We start from the raw sequence: 17915 nt of genomic DNA on the forward strand, positions 1-17915 counted from the left end.
ACAGAACTATTTATTTGCAAACATTTATTTTCATATTGTATTGATAATTGTTGTTGTTGTGTTGTCATGCTGTGTCTAAGATTCAAGTGTTTATTTAATACTGTAATGATTTTTGTTGTCATTATTTTGTTGTATTCTGTGTCTAAGATGTTTTCCTGCTCAACGTGGCCTTGTCCCTGGGGACATCACATAAGATTGCTGAGTCGTACATGTCCCTGTCAGACAACACATGTGATATATTAGTATCTATAAATAAGCAGTGGTACTTTCATTACGGACGTGAAGCACTCTCACTGTCAGTGTGTTGCGTAAAACCCCCCAATGGCCTCACACCAGGCTAAATAAAGCTTTTCCTGTCACTGAGAGAGAGAGAGAGAGAGAGAGAGAAAGAGAGATTCTGTTTCTGAATTTGAGGAGTGAAGAAGGCTGATATTTAGAATAGTTGAGCCGTTGTGATGAAGTTGTTCATGGTGCTTGTGCTCAGTGCCTTGACACACCTGATGGGACCCTTAAGACTTGGGAGCATACCAGGGCAGAGGACTATGAGGCCCTACGTTTGAATCATATGAGGAGATATCATGAGGAGCATTGTGGGATACTCTGAAACAGCCTCCCTCACAACCTCAAATCTAAACAGAACCTACACATTTTGAGGATGTATTATTTTATGCCTTGTTCTAACTATATTATTATTAATAATAACAATAATTTTAATTATTAATATAATAGTAATAATATTTATTAATAATAATTCTTAGTACTATTATGTCGTTATTAATAATAACAATATTCGTATCAATATTAATATTAATTGGCACCTAATACAGTTGCTTGAATTATTCTTCATTAGGTTTATTTCTGTTACTGCCTTTTTTGTTTTTATCTGTTTTTCTATTGTCTTTTTAAATGTTTTTATTTTAGAAAAAAGTGTCTGCTAAATACCATAACCATAACTATAACTATATATATTCAATATATTTCCAGTCTATGTACATGTATGACTTACAGCAAAACCTATGCTGCAACATGGATAAGATGACTTTTTTATCTTCTTTCATCTTCTTTATCGATCACGTGGGATGTTGGAACAGGTGACGAAAACTGACCCCATTTAGGCCTAAGGTCATGGTGCATTCTTATGAGACCCAAGTGTAAAAAGGCTATCGCATATATACGCTATTAAACCTGCAATACTCACATATGGACAAGCAACATTAGGATTACTGCAGAAGTTTGCAGAGGAGGATAAGCACAGAATATTGTAATGAACCTATTTCTCCAGGAGGGGGTAATAAAGAACTTCATTACTGCTGAGTTGTAGTGAGCATTTAGCAGTTTGCTCTGAAAATGCAAAATATTCATTAGCCGCTTTCACTTTAGCAGACAAGCTTTTTAAAATAGGATCAGTTTGATAACCTCTCAGTCAGAATGTCAACACTAATTACACAGTGTAGAGATGGAGATGGCAGTGTGGAGATGGAGATGGAGAGGGCAGTGTAGAGATGGAGATGGAGAGGGCAGTGTGGAGATGGAGAGGGCAGTGTGGAGATGGAGATGGAGAGGGCAGTGTGGAGATGGAGATGGAGAGGGCAGTGTGGAGATGGAGATGGAGATGGAGAGGGCAGTGTGGAGATGGAGATGGAGATGGAGAGGGCAGTGTGGAGATGGAGATGGAGAGGGCAGTGTGGAGATGGAGAGGGCAGTGTGGAGATGGAGATGGAGATGGAGATGGAGATGGAGAGGGCAGTGTAGAGATGGAGAGGGCAGTTGTGTTCACAAAGCAGTAGCCTCATTAAAAAGTTGCCATAGATGTTACGCAGTATGGATTGTGCGGCATATTTGCGTGTTTGTTCTCCCTCCTGTCTTCTCTCTCTCTGGCTCGCCCCCTTCCATCCTGCCACTCCCCGCCTCCGCCTTCGGTCGGGCCTACGTGGGGCCTGCTGCATGGCGCTGCGCTGGCGCCCTGCTCTGTTCTTGTTTGTAATTACTTAAAGTTAACCCTTTATAGAGCTGCTGGTGTATGGTGGTGGGTTTAGTTTTGGCTCAGTTCAGTGTAGCTGGAGGATTCCCGGAAGACTCACAACATTCCCATGTCTTTTGTTTGTGAACGGGAGCAGCTAAGATCCTTTTGCTTTCTACGCAGACAGTCTCTTCCAGAGGGAGACTTTTCTCTTTTGTTATTATTCATTATCACCGCCACCATGCTTAGTGTTAGAGTTGAATTCTTGGACACATTTTTCTCATTATCATGGTTCAGAACGCAAGCATTGCAGTTCCTAATCATTCTCTCAATATCAATGTCCATATTAGGCCAATAAAACTTATTTCTCAGAAATTGTTTTGTTCTCACTACTCCTTGATGTGTTTCATGTGCTATATGCATTGCTTGTCTGATTTTACCTTTTGGCAGCATGATCCGGTGCGCTCTCAGGATCAATCCAGTGTGCGTTGATAATTCATCTGCGCATCTTTTATATGGTTGCATTTCCTCAGCAATCTGAGTCGCCCATTGTCCTGTTTGTATGATTGGAACGAGTTGCTGTAGTACGTCGTCCTCCTGTGTGTCTTTTCTGATGTCATCAAGCGTAATGGCAGGCACTTAATTTGTGATGATGGAAAGTACTCTCTCCAAGTAATCGTCAACATATTCGTTGTCTTCTGTTACAGCCAAAGGAAGTCTTGAGAGAGAATCTGTGACATTACACTTCCCTGCTATGTGTTCAATTGTGTATTCAAAAGGGTACAGTCTCATCCCAAGTCTCTGGATTCGTGGTGGTAGCAATGTTGCTTTTTCTGTATTAAACATATAGATCAAAGTTTTGTGATCTGTTCGTAAAACAAACTTGCTTCCCCATAAGTATGTTCTGAAGTGTTCTACAGCCCAGACACATCCTAGAGCCTCACGTTCTATTTGAGAATAGCGTCTCTTGGTGGCGGTCAGTGAGCGACTTCCATAAGCTACTGGTTTGTTTTGTCCGTTAGACTGTTTCTGAAGTAGTACAGCTCCTAATCCTATTGGACTGGCATCTGAAATCACAGTAGTCTGTGCGTCAAGCTTGAAGTATGCCAGACATGGTTGGCTTACCATTGCTCTTTTCATGTCATTAAATGACTTTTCAGTCTCACTGTTCCATTGCCATTCTTGACCTTTTCTTGTCAATCTTCTTAGTGGCTCTGATATGTTGGCGTAGTTTGGAATGAACTTCATCAAAAATCCACATGTGCCTAAGAAAGAACGGAGTAATGTCACATTCTCAGGTCTTGGTGCTTTGTTAATGGCTTCAACTTTCTTTGGGTCAGGCTTTATTCCTTCTCCTGAGATCACATGTCCAAGTATTTCAATTTGTTTCAGTCCCAGCACACATTTCTCTTTGTTAAGTGTTAATCCTCTTTCTTGAAATCTCTTAAACACTTTCCTCAGCCTTTCTTCCAGCTGGTCTTCATCATCTGCATACAGAACCATATCATCCATGTAGCATACAATTCCAGGCATTCCACTTATCAATAAATCCATAGCCTTCTGGTAGGCCTCAGGTGCTGATGATAATCCAAATGGGACTTTTTTGTATCTGTAGCAGCCTCTGTGTGATATAAATGTTGTCGATTTCCTTGATTCTGGGTCTAATTCAATTTGCCAAAAGCCTTTCCAGGCATCAAGTTGTGCATAGACTTTAGAACCCTGAACTGCTTGCAATATACTATCAACAGTTGGTACGGGATACCTTTCTCTGATGACAGCTTTGTTCGCTTCTCTGAGGTCTACGCATAGTCTCATCTCAGCTGTATCTTTCTTCGGTGTGAGCAGTAGGTTTGACACCCATTCAGATCCTTCATTGACTTCCTCTATGATATCCTGCTCAAGCATTTTGTCTAATTCCTGATTCACTGCTTCCCAATGCATTCTAAAAACAACACAGAAAAGGAAAAACAAAGACCAGGACTTTAGGTGAAGGCAGAGATAAATAAATGGGTTTTGAGGTGAGATTTAAAAGCAGTGAGGGAATCTAAGGCCCTAATGTTCTCCGGGAGCTTGTTCCAGAGTCGTGGCCCCAGTGAGGAGAAGGCACGATCTCCCATTTTAGTCAATTTTGTCCGGGGAACTGCAAGGAGGTTTGAGTTTCCGGACCTAAGTGTCCTTGATGTGAAATGAGGGGTGAGGAAGTCCTGGATGTAGGTTGGGCCGGTAGTGTTTATGGCCTTGTGAACTAGGAGAAGGACTTTGAAAATTATTCTTTGGCTGAATGGAAGCCAGTGGAGGACTGGGGTGATGTGTTCCGATTTCCTTGTCCGAGTGAGAACCCGGGCAGCACTGTTCTGAACATACTGCAGCCTCTGAATAGTTTTGGCTGGTAGACCTGCCAGCAGAGAGTTGCAGTAGTCAAGACGGGAGCTGATGAATGCATGCACCAGCTTTTCTGCAGCATGTTTCGGTGGAGAGGGTCTCAGCCTTGAGATGTTTCTCAGGTAGTAGAATGAAGTTTGGCAGATGGATTTAATGTGTGCATCAAAGGACAATAATGAGTCCAGCTTGACACCCAGGTTTGTGACGAGTGAGGAGAGAGGGGTGGGGTGACCATTTATGGTGATGTGGGTGATGCTGGCCTTTTTAGTTTGATGAGGGGTGCCAATAAGAATGGCCTCTGACTTGCTGCCATTGAGCTGAAGGGAGTTGTTGCTCATCCAGTGCTGGATGTCATCCAGGCATTTAGTAGTTCAGGATAGAGCCAGGGTTTTGTCAGGTGCAGTTCGGAGGTAAATTTGCGTATCATCAGCATAAGAGTGGAATTCGATGTTATGGCTCCGTAGTATATTTCCCAGGGGCAGCATATAAATTAAAAAGAGCAGGGGCCCCAGGACTGACCCCTGGGGGACACCAGAGGTAACACATCTAACGCTGGAGGTGAGATTGCCGAGGGCAACATATTCCTGGCGTCCTGTAAGGTAAGAATGAAAGAAGTCGAGGGCAGTTGTTAAATTAAACTTTATCTACGTGTTGGTTTACAGAGAATCAAGTGAAAGACCGCCACGAAGCAATAGGTTTGAATACAGTTGAGTTTACTGAGTTTCAAGAGATGTACAAATACAGTCTTAGGTGAGTTCACAAAGAGCTCTGTCACCCACGACTGGAGAATGCATTCTGACATTCACATACGCAATTCAATCTTTTAACCCCTCAGTCGCGACAATGTTGCTTAAGCATGGATCCCCTGAGGAGCTGTAACTAACTAACTCCTTAACAATGGGGTCTCAGTTTGAGAACCTTGTTTCTCACAGTTTGGCTGTTAATCTTATCTTGTCCGTGTCCCATGGTGTTCTTTCTGACCTAAAAAGTTGTAATTTACGGCCACTGTCACTGCTGGCCCTTGCTGGCCCTGTCAATGTCACACCAGCAGCGACACCTCAGGGTAATAGGCCTCCTTCCTTAGCACGGTGAATTAGTTATTAATCTGTTTACTGTTTTGAGCTAATTGCTTGACATGAACTTCAACTGAACTACTTGTTGATGAATAAACATTGGTGACATCAATAAACTTGATTTACTCTTACACAGTGCCTGTAATTCCCTCCTCCTGGAGGCGCCGATACAGGATGTTATGGTCCACCGTGTCAAAAGCAGCACTTAAATCCAGTCATCAGAGGAGGGAGTAGTGGTGGATGAGCTGCAGGGCTTGAGCATCTGATTTATTGTAGAGAACAGGTGCCTGGGATTTCTATGGCCAGAGTCAATGAGAGTGGAGTAGTAAGATGCCCTGGTAGATCTCAAAGCAGAGGAATATGTTTTCTGGTGTTCTCTGAAGGACAGTTTGTGAACAGTTAAGCCAGTTCGCCTGAATCTGCGCTCAATTTTCCGACCCTCTGATTTTAGGGCTCTGAGATGGTCAGTGAACCAGGGGGCTGAGCGATGGAAGGACACCAGCCGTGTTTTTTCAGGGGTAAACTTGTCTAGGCCATCAAGCAGAGTGCTGTTGTAGTGGTGCACATGCTCTTCAGGTGAGAGTGCAGCATCAGGCTCAGTCAGGGCAGAGGAGAGAGCGTAAGATATCAAGGACATTGACCATGCCCTGCTCTTACGGAAGGTAATAGAGCGCTTGCTGCTAGAGACTGGTGGTGTATTCATAGTGTCCAGTAGAACCACACTATATAACAACATACATATCGGTATGCGTAAATGACAATAAAGCTGGCTTGACTTGAGGAGCACAAAAAAAAGCACCTCAGATAACAGATTTTGTCATTTCTTTATTACCATTAACTTTATGATATTGAAGAGATTGCGCTAAGGTGTGTCCACTGACGAAGATTACCGCATGCTTTTCAAGTGCTAAAGCGTTTCAAGTGTGTTCACGGTCAACCCTCGTAGTTTTAGGCCACGCGCCTCGTTTTGACTTTTCAATGCGGAACCCAGTCTTAGTATACCAACAGCCCTTTAGTATTGTCTTATAGTCAAGATACGAGAAGGGACCCCTGGGGCAACCAGGTGATCACCTAAACATACTCCCTTCTTAGAGAGAGAGAGAGAGAGAGAGAGCGAGGCAACTCACCCTTTCTGCGCAGTCGTCAGTCTCCCTTTACCGAAGCGATCTTCTGGCGATTAGGCAGAGACGATTGGAGGAGACTAATGAATTCGACTTTGTGTATAAAAGGGGAGGTGGGTAGTCAGACGCGGGGAGAGAACTCAAACCATTAAAAACTCAAAACCAAGGTTTTGTATTTAAAAGCTTCTCAAAGTTTTATTAAAGTGAGTACAACAACATAAGCAAAAGTTAACTTCTTTACTATTCAGATAAATGTGCTTCCCGTTCAAAACAGGTCTCTAACTAGAGAAAGTCCACTCGTCCACATTGTTTTCTAACAGTCTTCACTAAGCTCTATCGTATGATGCTAAAGTCTCCACCGAAGAAGAGTCCACCAAAGTCAGAGAGTGAGCCACTTTGCGTGCTCCCATTTTATACTTTTTGCAGCCGTGTAAGCTACAGCTTTTCCCATATTAGGTAAGCCATTTCTCTATTGGTGGCTAGAGTCTTGCTTGCAACATACATGTCCTCCTCCGACATGCATTTGTTCAGCCCTGGCCTACTTGTTCCCCGTTATCTCTACTTTGCACATTTCAAACTGCCACTCAGGGCCCCAATTTACTCTTCCTGACCCTGCCTGTTCTTTCTTGCACATTTCAACACACTCAAGCACTTTTTTAGCACAGCATGTTCTACTCTATCAATGGTTGTTTCTTGATTCTGTTATTTTACTCTTAAGCAGTTTCAGCAAGCATACATTTTTATTATATTTTTTATTAAACATGGCTTGATTTTGTTGATAAGTCCTAAGCCTAAGTGTGTTATGGTTGGTTCTTTTGCTGGCGGGTCCATTTCTTTGTGGCTCATTCAACAATATATTTCTGTATTTAACAAGTGGTTCTGGTTTGGAGGAATCATAAAACATATACATGTATATAATAAACAAATGTATATGACCAGAGAAAATAAACAAATGTATATATGACCAGAGAAAATAAAAACAAATGTATATGACCAGAGAAAATAAAAACAAATGTATATGACCAGAGAAAATAAACAAATGTATATGACCAGAGAATATAAACAAATTTATATGACCAGAGAATATAAAGAAATGTATATGACCAGAGAAAATAAACAAATGTATATGACCAGAGAAAATAAATAAATAAAAATACTTCCATGATTTCCCCTGATATTACCAAATATTTAAAAAAGCATATGTAACAAAAAACCTAAATTTCATTTCACTATTATGATCTGATCTGTATAATTAAAAATCCAAGTATCTCTTACAGTAAACACACAAAGATAAAAAGAGCTAAAAGATAAAAACTAAGTGAACATTACATTAACTTGTAAAAACAGTAGCTTCAAACATTTTTCAAAATCAAGGTAAGAAAGGTCTTCACTCAACACCAGGGTTGGGAATGTTGCTTTTTAAATGTAATAAGTTGTAGATTACTAGTTACCCTGTTAAAAATGTACTAAGTAATGTATCTATTTTTATTTTATTTTTGATTGGCAGATGACAGGCGGTGCAAAAAAAAAAAAAAAACTAAATTTCATTTCACTATTATGATCTGTATAGTAAAAAAAATCAAGTTCTCAATATAAAATGTACATCTCTTACAGTAAACACACAAAGATAAAAAGTAAGTGATAAAAAGAAAGCTAAGAGCTAAAAACCAAGTGACCGCTTTCCTCTTTTCTGACCTCAGTCCTCTATTTTCTACATAGAATTGTTTATAATACATTTAACAAGAAAATTCACTTCATCATCAAACATACATGGTATATGACAAAAATGCCAGAGAAAATAAACAAATAAAGACCATATCGTAACGGTGTTATTTATCGGACGGCTTTCGTTATCGACAAACGTTCGAGTTGTCATGTTAACCTATTATTAAACTGAGCATATCGATTGTTAATCCATTATTAAACTTAGCATTTTGATTGTTTAACAGAATGGCCGATGTTTGACACTGTACGATAACTGACATAGCTACGCTAAATAGCTTAATAATATTTTAAAAAGCGTATGTAACAAAAAACCTTAATTCCATGGCACTATTATGATCTGATCTGTATAATTCCAAGTATCTCTTACAGTAAACACACAAAGATAAAAAAGAGCTAAAACATAAAAACTAAGTGATTAACTTGTAATAACAGTAGCTTCAAAGACAAGACAAAAGAAACATTCCACCAAAATCAAGGTAAGAAATGTCTTCACCAGGGTTAGGAAGGTTACTTTTTAAATGTAATAAGTTGTAGATTACTAGTTACGCTGTTAAAAATGTACTAAGTAATGTATCTATTTTTATTTTATTTTTGATTGGCAGATGACAGGCGGTGCAAAAAAAAAAAAAACTAAATTTCATTTCACTATTATGATCTGTATAGTAAAAAAAATCAAGTTTTCTCAATATAAAATGTACATCTCTTACAGTAAACACACAAAGATAAAAAGTAAGTGATAAAAAGAAAGCTAATGTACTAAGTAATGTCTATTTGAATTAATTCATTAAATTCATGTAACTTATTACATTTGATTACTTTTTGATTGGCAGATGAGAGGTGGTGCAAATTCAAACAGGAGAACCAATAAAAAAACAACACTCAAATTTGAGCTCATACTGCCAAATGAATGGAGCCTGTCTAGATGGTGAAAAAGATGCTTTGCATTGAATATATTGAATATTATATTGAATATTATATATTGGAGAATAACTGTTGTATTCTACATATAAGCGTTAAAGCTTTTTACCGAAAACAATATGTTCAGATGTAACCCCTTTGCAATCACCAACATTTTGATTAGTAACTGCAATTCAATAAAAAAAAATTCTCTCAGTACCTGGAACGCATTACAATTACATTGATTTTGTAATGTCGTACAAACTATTTTGTAATGTCGTTACATGTAACCAACTCCCCAACTTTGGTTCAAGACACCAAATCACCAAAACAAGATTTTTGGCATATCTAGTTTGTAACAGGTGCTATTTAATAATCTGACCTATTTGTAAGATTTGCTTTTAAGAGCATTCAGAACAATAGCTTGTAGGGGCATTCTTGGTCTTGGAAAGACATTTCTTTCATCCTGAAACAGAAAGATGTTTTATTTAAAGTTTTTATTTTAAATCACAGACACATTTGTCTCCCAGTGGGAGCTGCTCATATACTCACCATTCCACTGATATTCAGACAGGTTTGTCACTGGGCATCCCTATTAGGAAGATCAGTGGTTAATGTGAGAAAAAAAGAAGAGTTTAATTAATCTGCAGATATTCATAAGGCTTTAATCCTCCACAAACCAACAGCTGGATTTTTTGTAGTGAGGATGTGTATGCAGGTTGTTCAATAGTTATTACTACTACGCTTGAGTATACAAAGCACAGGAGAATTGACACAGAGGTCTAATGAAATCTGTATATCTCTACCTTTAGCAACATTATTCACTTCTTCAGAACTGCTGCTGGGTGAGACATCTGGACTGTTTCCTTCAGGTGATCCAGAACTACCAGATCCTTTACCAGAGTCACTAGAGTCAGAATCTGCGCTTTTCTTCACGGCAACTGGAAAGAGAGAAATGAGTAAGAAAACACAACATAACGAAAAGTAATGATACTCAAAGACTACTTAGAAATCAATTGATTTTACCTGGTCCTCCCTCCAGTAGAGACTCTTGTTCCACCCTAATCTCTGTTGATCCTGGCAGTGATGAGCCAAGTCCATTATTTCCAGCTGAGTCATTTGCAGGGGTTTCATTTCCATTTCGAAGCTTGTTGATGTCTAGCCAGAAAGTGTCAATGTGTTTGAAATTGTGAATTTCATGGTGGAGAGTCTGGGCAGTCAGAACATTGAACTAATGGTGACATTACCACAATTTGAAATGAACATAAACTCTCTCTCTCTCTCTCTCTCTCTCTCTCTCTCTCTCTCTCTCTCTCTCTCTCTCTCTATATATATATATATATATAATATATATATATATATATATAAACTATATATAAACTGTATATATATATATATCTCCTAAATTGGATATGAATCATTTTTTTTACAAATATCTGGCATAAGTACTCATATTGGGACCACTGCCTTTGGCACATCCATTCTGCCCCTTTCCTAAATTACCGTAGAAAAGTAGTAATTAGTGATATTCTATAAGTGATATTACCGGAGTAAGCATTACTGTCCGGTTTCCTTACAAACGGAAAGAAGAGTCCAATAACCATTCCACTAATAGATACATTATGCCAAATTATGATGTACTACTTTACTTCTCCTTCTGGCCCACATTTTAGATTTGTGTACATAACACTCAATACATACCGGAACTTGGGCGACTGAATTTGAGACCTCCCTTATACTCTGAGAGACAAACAGAGAAGAGGAGAGAATCACATGAGTGTACAGAAGATGCTATGTGAGTGCAGTGTGATCAGTGTATCTAATCACACACCAAACCAAATATTCATTGATATGGTCATGAAGATCACAAGCAAAGGATTTAATCAGTAAACTGTTTAAATACAAATCAACTATTTATTAGATTTAAATTTGTCACTATCTCATTATGAATCTGCTTTCAATTTCTGTCATATAGAGAACTTACCAATAATGCCTTTTTTCACAAGAAAGACAACCACGATCACCGGCACCAGCATCAGCAGCAGCAGCAGCACCAGCACCCCCGCCACCACTGGCACAATGGAGGAGGGAGCTGCAGCAGATAATATTCCATCTGCAAAGAGAGACAAAAATGCTTTATACGCACTTCAGAGGCTTGGGCATTAGTAGCTTCAAGGTAAGTGTCATCTTGTCTTGTCCAGACCTTATTCTAATCAAAAATAGATCATTACTGTTGCTCAGACCTTATTTGAAGATTAAATAAATTAATGGAATTATTGGAAGATTACCAGAATCAATTAAAATGGTCAATTTTTCAGAACAGCACCATTATTATTATTATTATTATTATTATTAGCGTTTAGTTACATAATAATAAACTACTGAAATGTCTACTGTTTTCTTTGTGGTACAAGTACACTCTGATCTGTATATTTCCAGTTGTAAATTGAAAGGCATAACCAAGCAATGTGATTTCACCTTTGGGCCATTGGGCTACAAGTATGGTTTTCTGTTCCCCTTGATTCACCTCACATCCGAAATCATTTATCTCATATTTCTTTACGTCCACACTCAGTCTGATCTGGTAGGTTCCATCATCATTGGGCAAGATATCCGTAGGTTCCTTACAACCTTTCGCTACAGACCAGCCACTCTTCAGGATGCTGATCTCAGTGTTTTTTGAGTAGAGGCCTGTGGCCATACAGGTCAACTTCAATGTATCTGAAGATTTGGCATCTTTAGCAAACAAATAAATCTTTGATAGATCTGATGAACCAAAAAGAAAGAATGATTAAATATTGAATGGCTGCAAACTGTATTTAACAAAAGTGATGGATCTGGCGCTAGTGTAAGTACACACAACCTGTCTGCTTTTCCTTCTCGTCCCTGTATCCTCTGAATTCCTTCAGCCAACGCACACACTCTGTCTCCAGGTAGCCCTTGGTGTACTGGTTTAGGGTTGGCACCCCATCCCACTTTTGTTTCGTGGCTACAGCTGCACTAACAGGGGCCACCCACTGTGTTGAATACTCATCAAAGGAAAGGAAATCCTTGCCATCATAGCTGTATTCGTCCACACCCTTCTCAAACTTGAGAGACCCGTCTGGCATGGTGATAACTTCACAGCCATGTCTCCACATAAGGACATGAATATCTGAGGAAAAGAATAGGTCAAAATCAGCATTAATAGCCATGTTTCCATTATCGGGCCAAACACAGGCAAACTGGTGTGTGCCAAGGCCAGTTGCGTCCCTATTGGAGCTTGCAGCCAGGGGCTTTTGGCCTGGCGATTGCCCTTGGGCCAAGCAGGGCTAACTGGTGCTTGAGGCGGGTCAAGGTGAAAGGCTGGGTTAGCAGAGTCAGGTTAGCGAGGTTCAGTGCCAGAAGAAGTTAACTAGTCAGTATTACAACTTGTGAACAAAAGTGAACTTGCCCTAGCGGTGTTGCATGATGGTGCATATCATGATCAACACTGATGCATCACATCTCAATATATTTATACAATGTATATACACAGCAGGCACAAATTAACACAATATGTAGACTATAGATGTTTAATCATGTTACCATCAAATTCAAATTGGATGATGATTAACACTTATTTATTGCAAGGGAGGATTTTGTGTTAGTCCAATCAATGCTGTCCAAGTCATGATATGAATAACCTTGTGTTAATGTTTTACATTTCGATTTTCTCTTGATCAATGAATTGTTAATGCCAAAATATTTCAGTACAAAAGTCAGCTGGCTCTGATGAACACAATATGTGTGGATGTTTAATTAACATCAAATTACTTATTATTGTTGAAGTTAAAGCCCCATTCCAGAAGAATTGGTATTTTTTTCTATTGATCTCCCCTAAAGTTGAGGAGTGTAGCTCACTTTTACAAATGGCGCTTTGAGACCCCCTAATGGACAGTGTACATGTGTATTTGTTGGCAAGCTGAAGGATATGGAACTGGCAAAGACAACAACAGAAGCCAAAGAAGCATGTAGACTGACATGGTAGAGTAATATCACACGATTTTACACAAATATGACTCTATATAGTTTCATTTATTGTGACATCTGAGACACTAACATAACCAAAGAATCACAAACATTTTTAGCCTAAATATTGCTTGCGTTTTCAGCCCATATACATTGTTTTCTACGCGTTTGAATATGGAGTATGTGTAATCTAATAAAATGTTGTTCGCGACATGCTTAATATACATCGGCAGTTAGATTTTCAAGGTTGCAAACTTCCAAAGCTTATTGGTGTGAGATTGACGAAGACTGATCAAACTTTTTGACACTAAATTAATTTATTTGCATGCTATCCTGACACTTTGGGCATCTGGAAAAACTACAAATCTCTGTGAGACTAATAAGGTTACAGCCTATGTCGGATTCCACTGTTCCCAAAGGTACATACCAGTGCAATACCAGGTGCTCCAGGCGTGCTGTGGCAGTGGCACAGACAGCATTCTCCATATAACAAGTCAGTGTACTACTAAAACTAAAATGTTATTTGAGGGTAATATTGCAGCATAATATTATTTGTATTTATTACAATGAATATATAGTATGCTATTTGAGCCATGGTGTGCTTTAAACACTAACGCTAACTTTACTTGTGTTAACAATTGAGACTAGCTTGATATCTAATGTGAACTATGCCTATAGCCATAGGCGGAGATCCCGGGGGGGACGTGTCCCCTACCATAAAGTTGTCCCCCCAACAATCATTTGGAAACAACATTTTTTTTTTTGAAAAATATAATAATATGAAATAAAAATACGACGACACAAGCGGTGCTAATTATAGACGTAAAACAATGTGTTTTTTAAGTGTTGAAAAATCATGTTCCCCCTATTCCTCAAAGTGGGTTGGTTCACATGCTGTTTCCAACGGGCAGGGCTACCAGCAGCTCTGTGTTTCAGTTAATTAGCCCAGTAGCCTACACACGGTCAGATTGTCAGTGTTTCCTCCTCTGTCCCGTCGCTGCCGCTATGATACACAATATCTAAAGAGATTTACCTCATTCTCGAACGCAGTAAGAACATGTAAAGAAGACTTTTTTTTTCTAAACTTCATTTACGAAGTTCTAATCGATATGCACAAGTATACATACGTTTATTAATGGATTGGCATGACAACGTGAACGTTTGCCGATAACACACGCATGCCGGTAATTAACACCGTTAAGCTAGACAGTCTAGACACTGTCCTGTCAGGGGCAGGTTCATGCTAGTTAATAAACGTAGGTCTACATCTCAGTGCCTCTCCAGATTTGTTAAATTATCTGAAGGTAAATTAATGTCATCTTTTCCTGCGGTCCATTAACTATGCTGGTATTGCGACATGGGGTGGCAGTGGTACAGGTGGTAGAGAAGTCGTATTATAATCAGGAGGTAACTAGTTCGATTCCCTGTCAAAGTGTCCGTGAGCTGTTTTATAACTTATTTTGAGCATCAAGTTCTCTTGAACTTTAGACATTATTTGTCTGTAAATAAATATTTCGTGTTAGTACATTTAATGCTGTTTAGAGAATTCTAAAATGACTTAGAATTTCTGTTTGTAAATGTGATAAGAGAATTCGGTATTTAGCAGTTTATGCTAGCTCTCGTGAAAGCAATTTTTTCCTGTCCCCCCCCCCCCCGGAATTACTCTCTGAAATTTGACCATGTATTGTCCCCCCCTACAATGAAATGGGATCTCCGCCCCTGCCTATAGCTGGCTGATATTAGAGCCATGTCTTCACGCTACCTGAGATACGGCTGGCTAAACTATTCCAGTAGCCTACATGACAGTTTGAAGGAATATAGGAGTCTGACGAGTATGTTTACCTTATGAGGGATATGCTTTATTTGAGTATTAACTGTATTCAACAAAACGAAGATAAGAAACAGCAAACAGTCATTTTGGTTTCCATTATATTCCTGCTCTTTGCTGGCCCTAGCTCGCACTGGCCCGATAGTGGAATCATGGCTAATGAAGGTTTGTCTGTTGCTGATGCAACTATGCTATCAGGATGTGTTGGGACTCACCTGAGTTGTTGTGTCTCATGCGTTCCATCAGAATGTTTACGTTGACTTTGAACCACTGCTCTTTGCTTTTGCGTGACTGGGTGCCTTGGTTCCAGTAATTTGCGTCAAGCTTTTCTCTCATCCAGTCCTGTTGAGGAATCTTGACCTGGTCTTTGCTGTTATAGTAATCAATCTTCTTGTCGTCCAGTAGGCCCATAGCAGTAAATTCGAAGATTCCAGGTGCAGAGACAGGTGCCTTTGATAGGGCCGTGTACACATAGTGCAGAGAATGGCGGTCTTCCAAACTTTCAACTTTCAAATCTACAGGGAGGAAAAAAGTTTATATATATAATTATATATCATTATATATATATATATATATATATATATATATATACATAAATAATGAAAAGCAGCATACAGTAGTGAAGTGTAACACATTTAATATAGGAGCCACAACACATCATTTTCTTCTGCAGGTGCACAATGTTTAGTAATGCGGTTCTTAACTTATACTACGGTGATACATTTCACAGTAACGTGTATCTAATCACTTTGCACCACGATAACTAGGTGTTTAATATAGTATTTTCAGTTTCATTGTCATCACTTACTATAAATACTAAGAAAATGTGTTTCAAAGATCAAACTAAGAACGATATAATCCAGGTTACACATGCCTTGCAATGCATTCTGTGTAGGATTGAGGATCAAAATTACAAATGATTGGACAAATGAGCTGCCTTCAGACACATGTAAGTAGGCCTATGTACAACAGAAACTGCACACCTTCTATCTCCTCATAACATGGTAGTCGTAACAATCTCTTTCAATGAGGCAAAACAATCTATGAATATCTGGCATTTACAAGCTCAATGAAATGACCCCTGTTCAGACTAAGAGCAGATTCATCATGCCCACAAAATGTCACTTCTTGCTCTCCCTTGTACACCACACTGATTCACCTGTTCATTATCTCACGGTCTTTAGTTACCTGCTATTGTGCTTCTGGACGCTTATGGCAATTGCTTGATCGGTCAATCCTTACTTTGCTGAATAGCTTTAATTTAAGACTAGATGTAATGTGGGACTTTGATATATCATGTCAATTGCTCTAACCAAATTAGATAAATCTGTAAACCCCGTGGTAACCCATGGATTGCTAGTAGCAGTTAACAATGCAGTCTTAGCATAGTGTTGGGTAGAAAAGGTTCTTACTTCATTTAGTTTTTTTTTGCACTAAAGCAGTATCTGACGCTGGCCTCCCTTTCTCTTTAATACTAAGCTTATGATTGGCACATTTTCCTAAAAAAAAATTGTGAGAGATGCCAAGTGGGCATGGACCAAGTCTCAGATAGGCTACTGTTCAGCGAGAAACTGAAAACAATATTCAGGGGTGCAAACTCATCAGGGATGAAAAAGGTGACAACGATGCGAACCCGGGGCATGTACATTTTAAAGTTTAATGCATCAATCTGGTGCACTTTGACAACAAAATGATGAGGCTAGATCTATGAAGAACTTTGTGCTATTGTAAACAATTTTGTGCTCTGGTAACAGTTTAATCATAACTAGGGATGGGTTATAAAACGGTTAAATACCAGAAGTGGGGCTGAGGGGCAAGCTGAGAAAAACACTTCCCTATTTTGTGCTCTGGCTGGAGTTTATAAAGCATCAGCCAATGATATGAGTAAGAGGAAATGGCGTCAGTTGTTGCTTTGTGGAATCAATTTAGCAAGGTTAGGTAAGCCAACCATTGTACAACAAAACACACTGGTTTAGGGTCAATTAAATACTATGAATTAAAACAGTATGACATGATAAAATGAAAATATACATTGGACATTGAGGTGTAGAAGAGTCATAAAAGAACAACTACATTTGGAAGGACTATAAAGATTTGAAGAAAAGAACACAAAATATACAAGGCATTGGGGCCTGTATTGAATGTGCCCAGAAACAGGCTAATATAAAAATTTGGAATCACCCAGAATATGACATGTCCCAGCAAAGCTCACATTGTCATCTCTCAAATAAAGTTAAAAATGAATTGGTTACATAGAAAATATCAGACATAATTCTTTTTAGAAATGGTGTTTTCTGCTTTAAAATAACAATTATTTTTACAGCTACAATTGGAAGGACAAATATATACAAATATACTGTAGTTGGAATCACCCAGAAAATGATGTTCCAGCAAAGCTCATATTGTTATCCCTCAAATAAAGTTTAAAATGAATTGATTGACTGGTTCAAAATTTAAAAAGAGTTATAGTCAAAGCTTCGTTTCGTATTTCTCTGGTACTGACACATGGCAGCGAAGCGAGCCAAGCGAAGTCCTGTATTCTATTAATTTCTGTTGGAGGCAGGCGATTGTGATGTAGACGAGCAAATTGGGCGAAGCGAGCGGAAAAAGTTGGGAAACGTTTAATCCTATGCAAATGAGGATCGATATCGCTGGCATGGATCAGTACCGAATGCAGAATGTCTGCGATGAACGTTTGTTGTTAAGTTTTACTTTCACTTTACAAGGATGGCCTAACAATTGTTTTCAAAAGCGGTCTTACCCCAACACATCGACAGAATTACACAAACGGTCAGTGATGTCGTGAAACCCATCTTCATACAGCCTAATCTAAACTTGGTATCCCTTAATAGATCGAAAATAAGCCCTTTCGACGTCCTGCATGCGCTTCCGCTCCGGTTGAAGACCAGAAGTAGGACTGAGATGCAAGCCGAGAAAAA

At 39.0% G+C, this 17915-nt stretch overlaps 1 protein-coding gene across 1 annotated transcript; it reads right to left on the minus strand.

Moving 5' to 3' along the window:
• Positions 1–10833: 10833 nt before the first annotated feature.
• Positions 10834–17915, minus strand: LOC105907683 (zinc-alpha-2-glycoprotein-like). Its single transcript, XM_042710702.1, has 6 exons — positions 17738–17915; positions 15192–15491; positions 12022–12312; positions 11637–11924; positions 11143–11271; positions 10834–10898 (listed from the first exon to the last, which is right to left on the minus strand). Exons 1-6 carry the CDS (start codon positions 17793–17795, stop codon positions 10849–10851), a joined length of 1116 nt encoding a protein of 371 aa, XP_042566636.1. The 5' UTR covers positions 17796–17915; the 3' UTR covers positions 10834–10848.

Source organism: Clupea harengus, chromosome 19 (assembly GCF_900700415.2).
Source record: "Clupea harengus chromosome 19, Ch_v2.0.2, whole genome shotgun sequence".
In the NCBI taxonomy this organism is placed as follows: domain Eukaryota; kingdom Metazoa; phylum Chordata; class Actinopteri; order Clupeiformes; family Clupeidae; genus Clupea; species Clupea harengus.

Excerpts from the sequence above, each read along its gene's own strand:
- LOC105907683 (XM_042710702.1), bottom strand. The coding sequence starts at position 17,795 with ATGAAGATGGGTTTCACGACATCACTGACCGTTTGTGTAATTCTGTCG. Across the intron at positions 12,313-15,191 it reads CATGAGACACAACAACTCAG|ATATTCATGTCCTTATGTGG; the intron begins GTGAGTCCCAAC and ends TCTTTTCCTCAG. Across the intron at positions 11,925-12,021 it reads CGAGAAGGAAAAGCAGACAG|ATCTATCAAAGATTTATTTG; the intron begins GTTGTGTGTACT and ends TTGGTTCATCAG.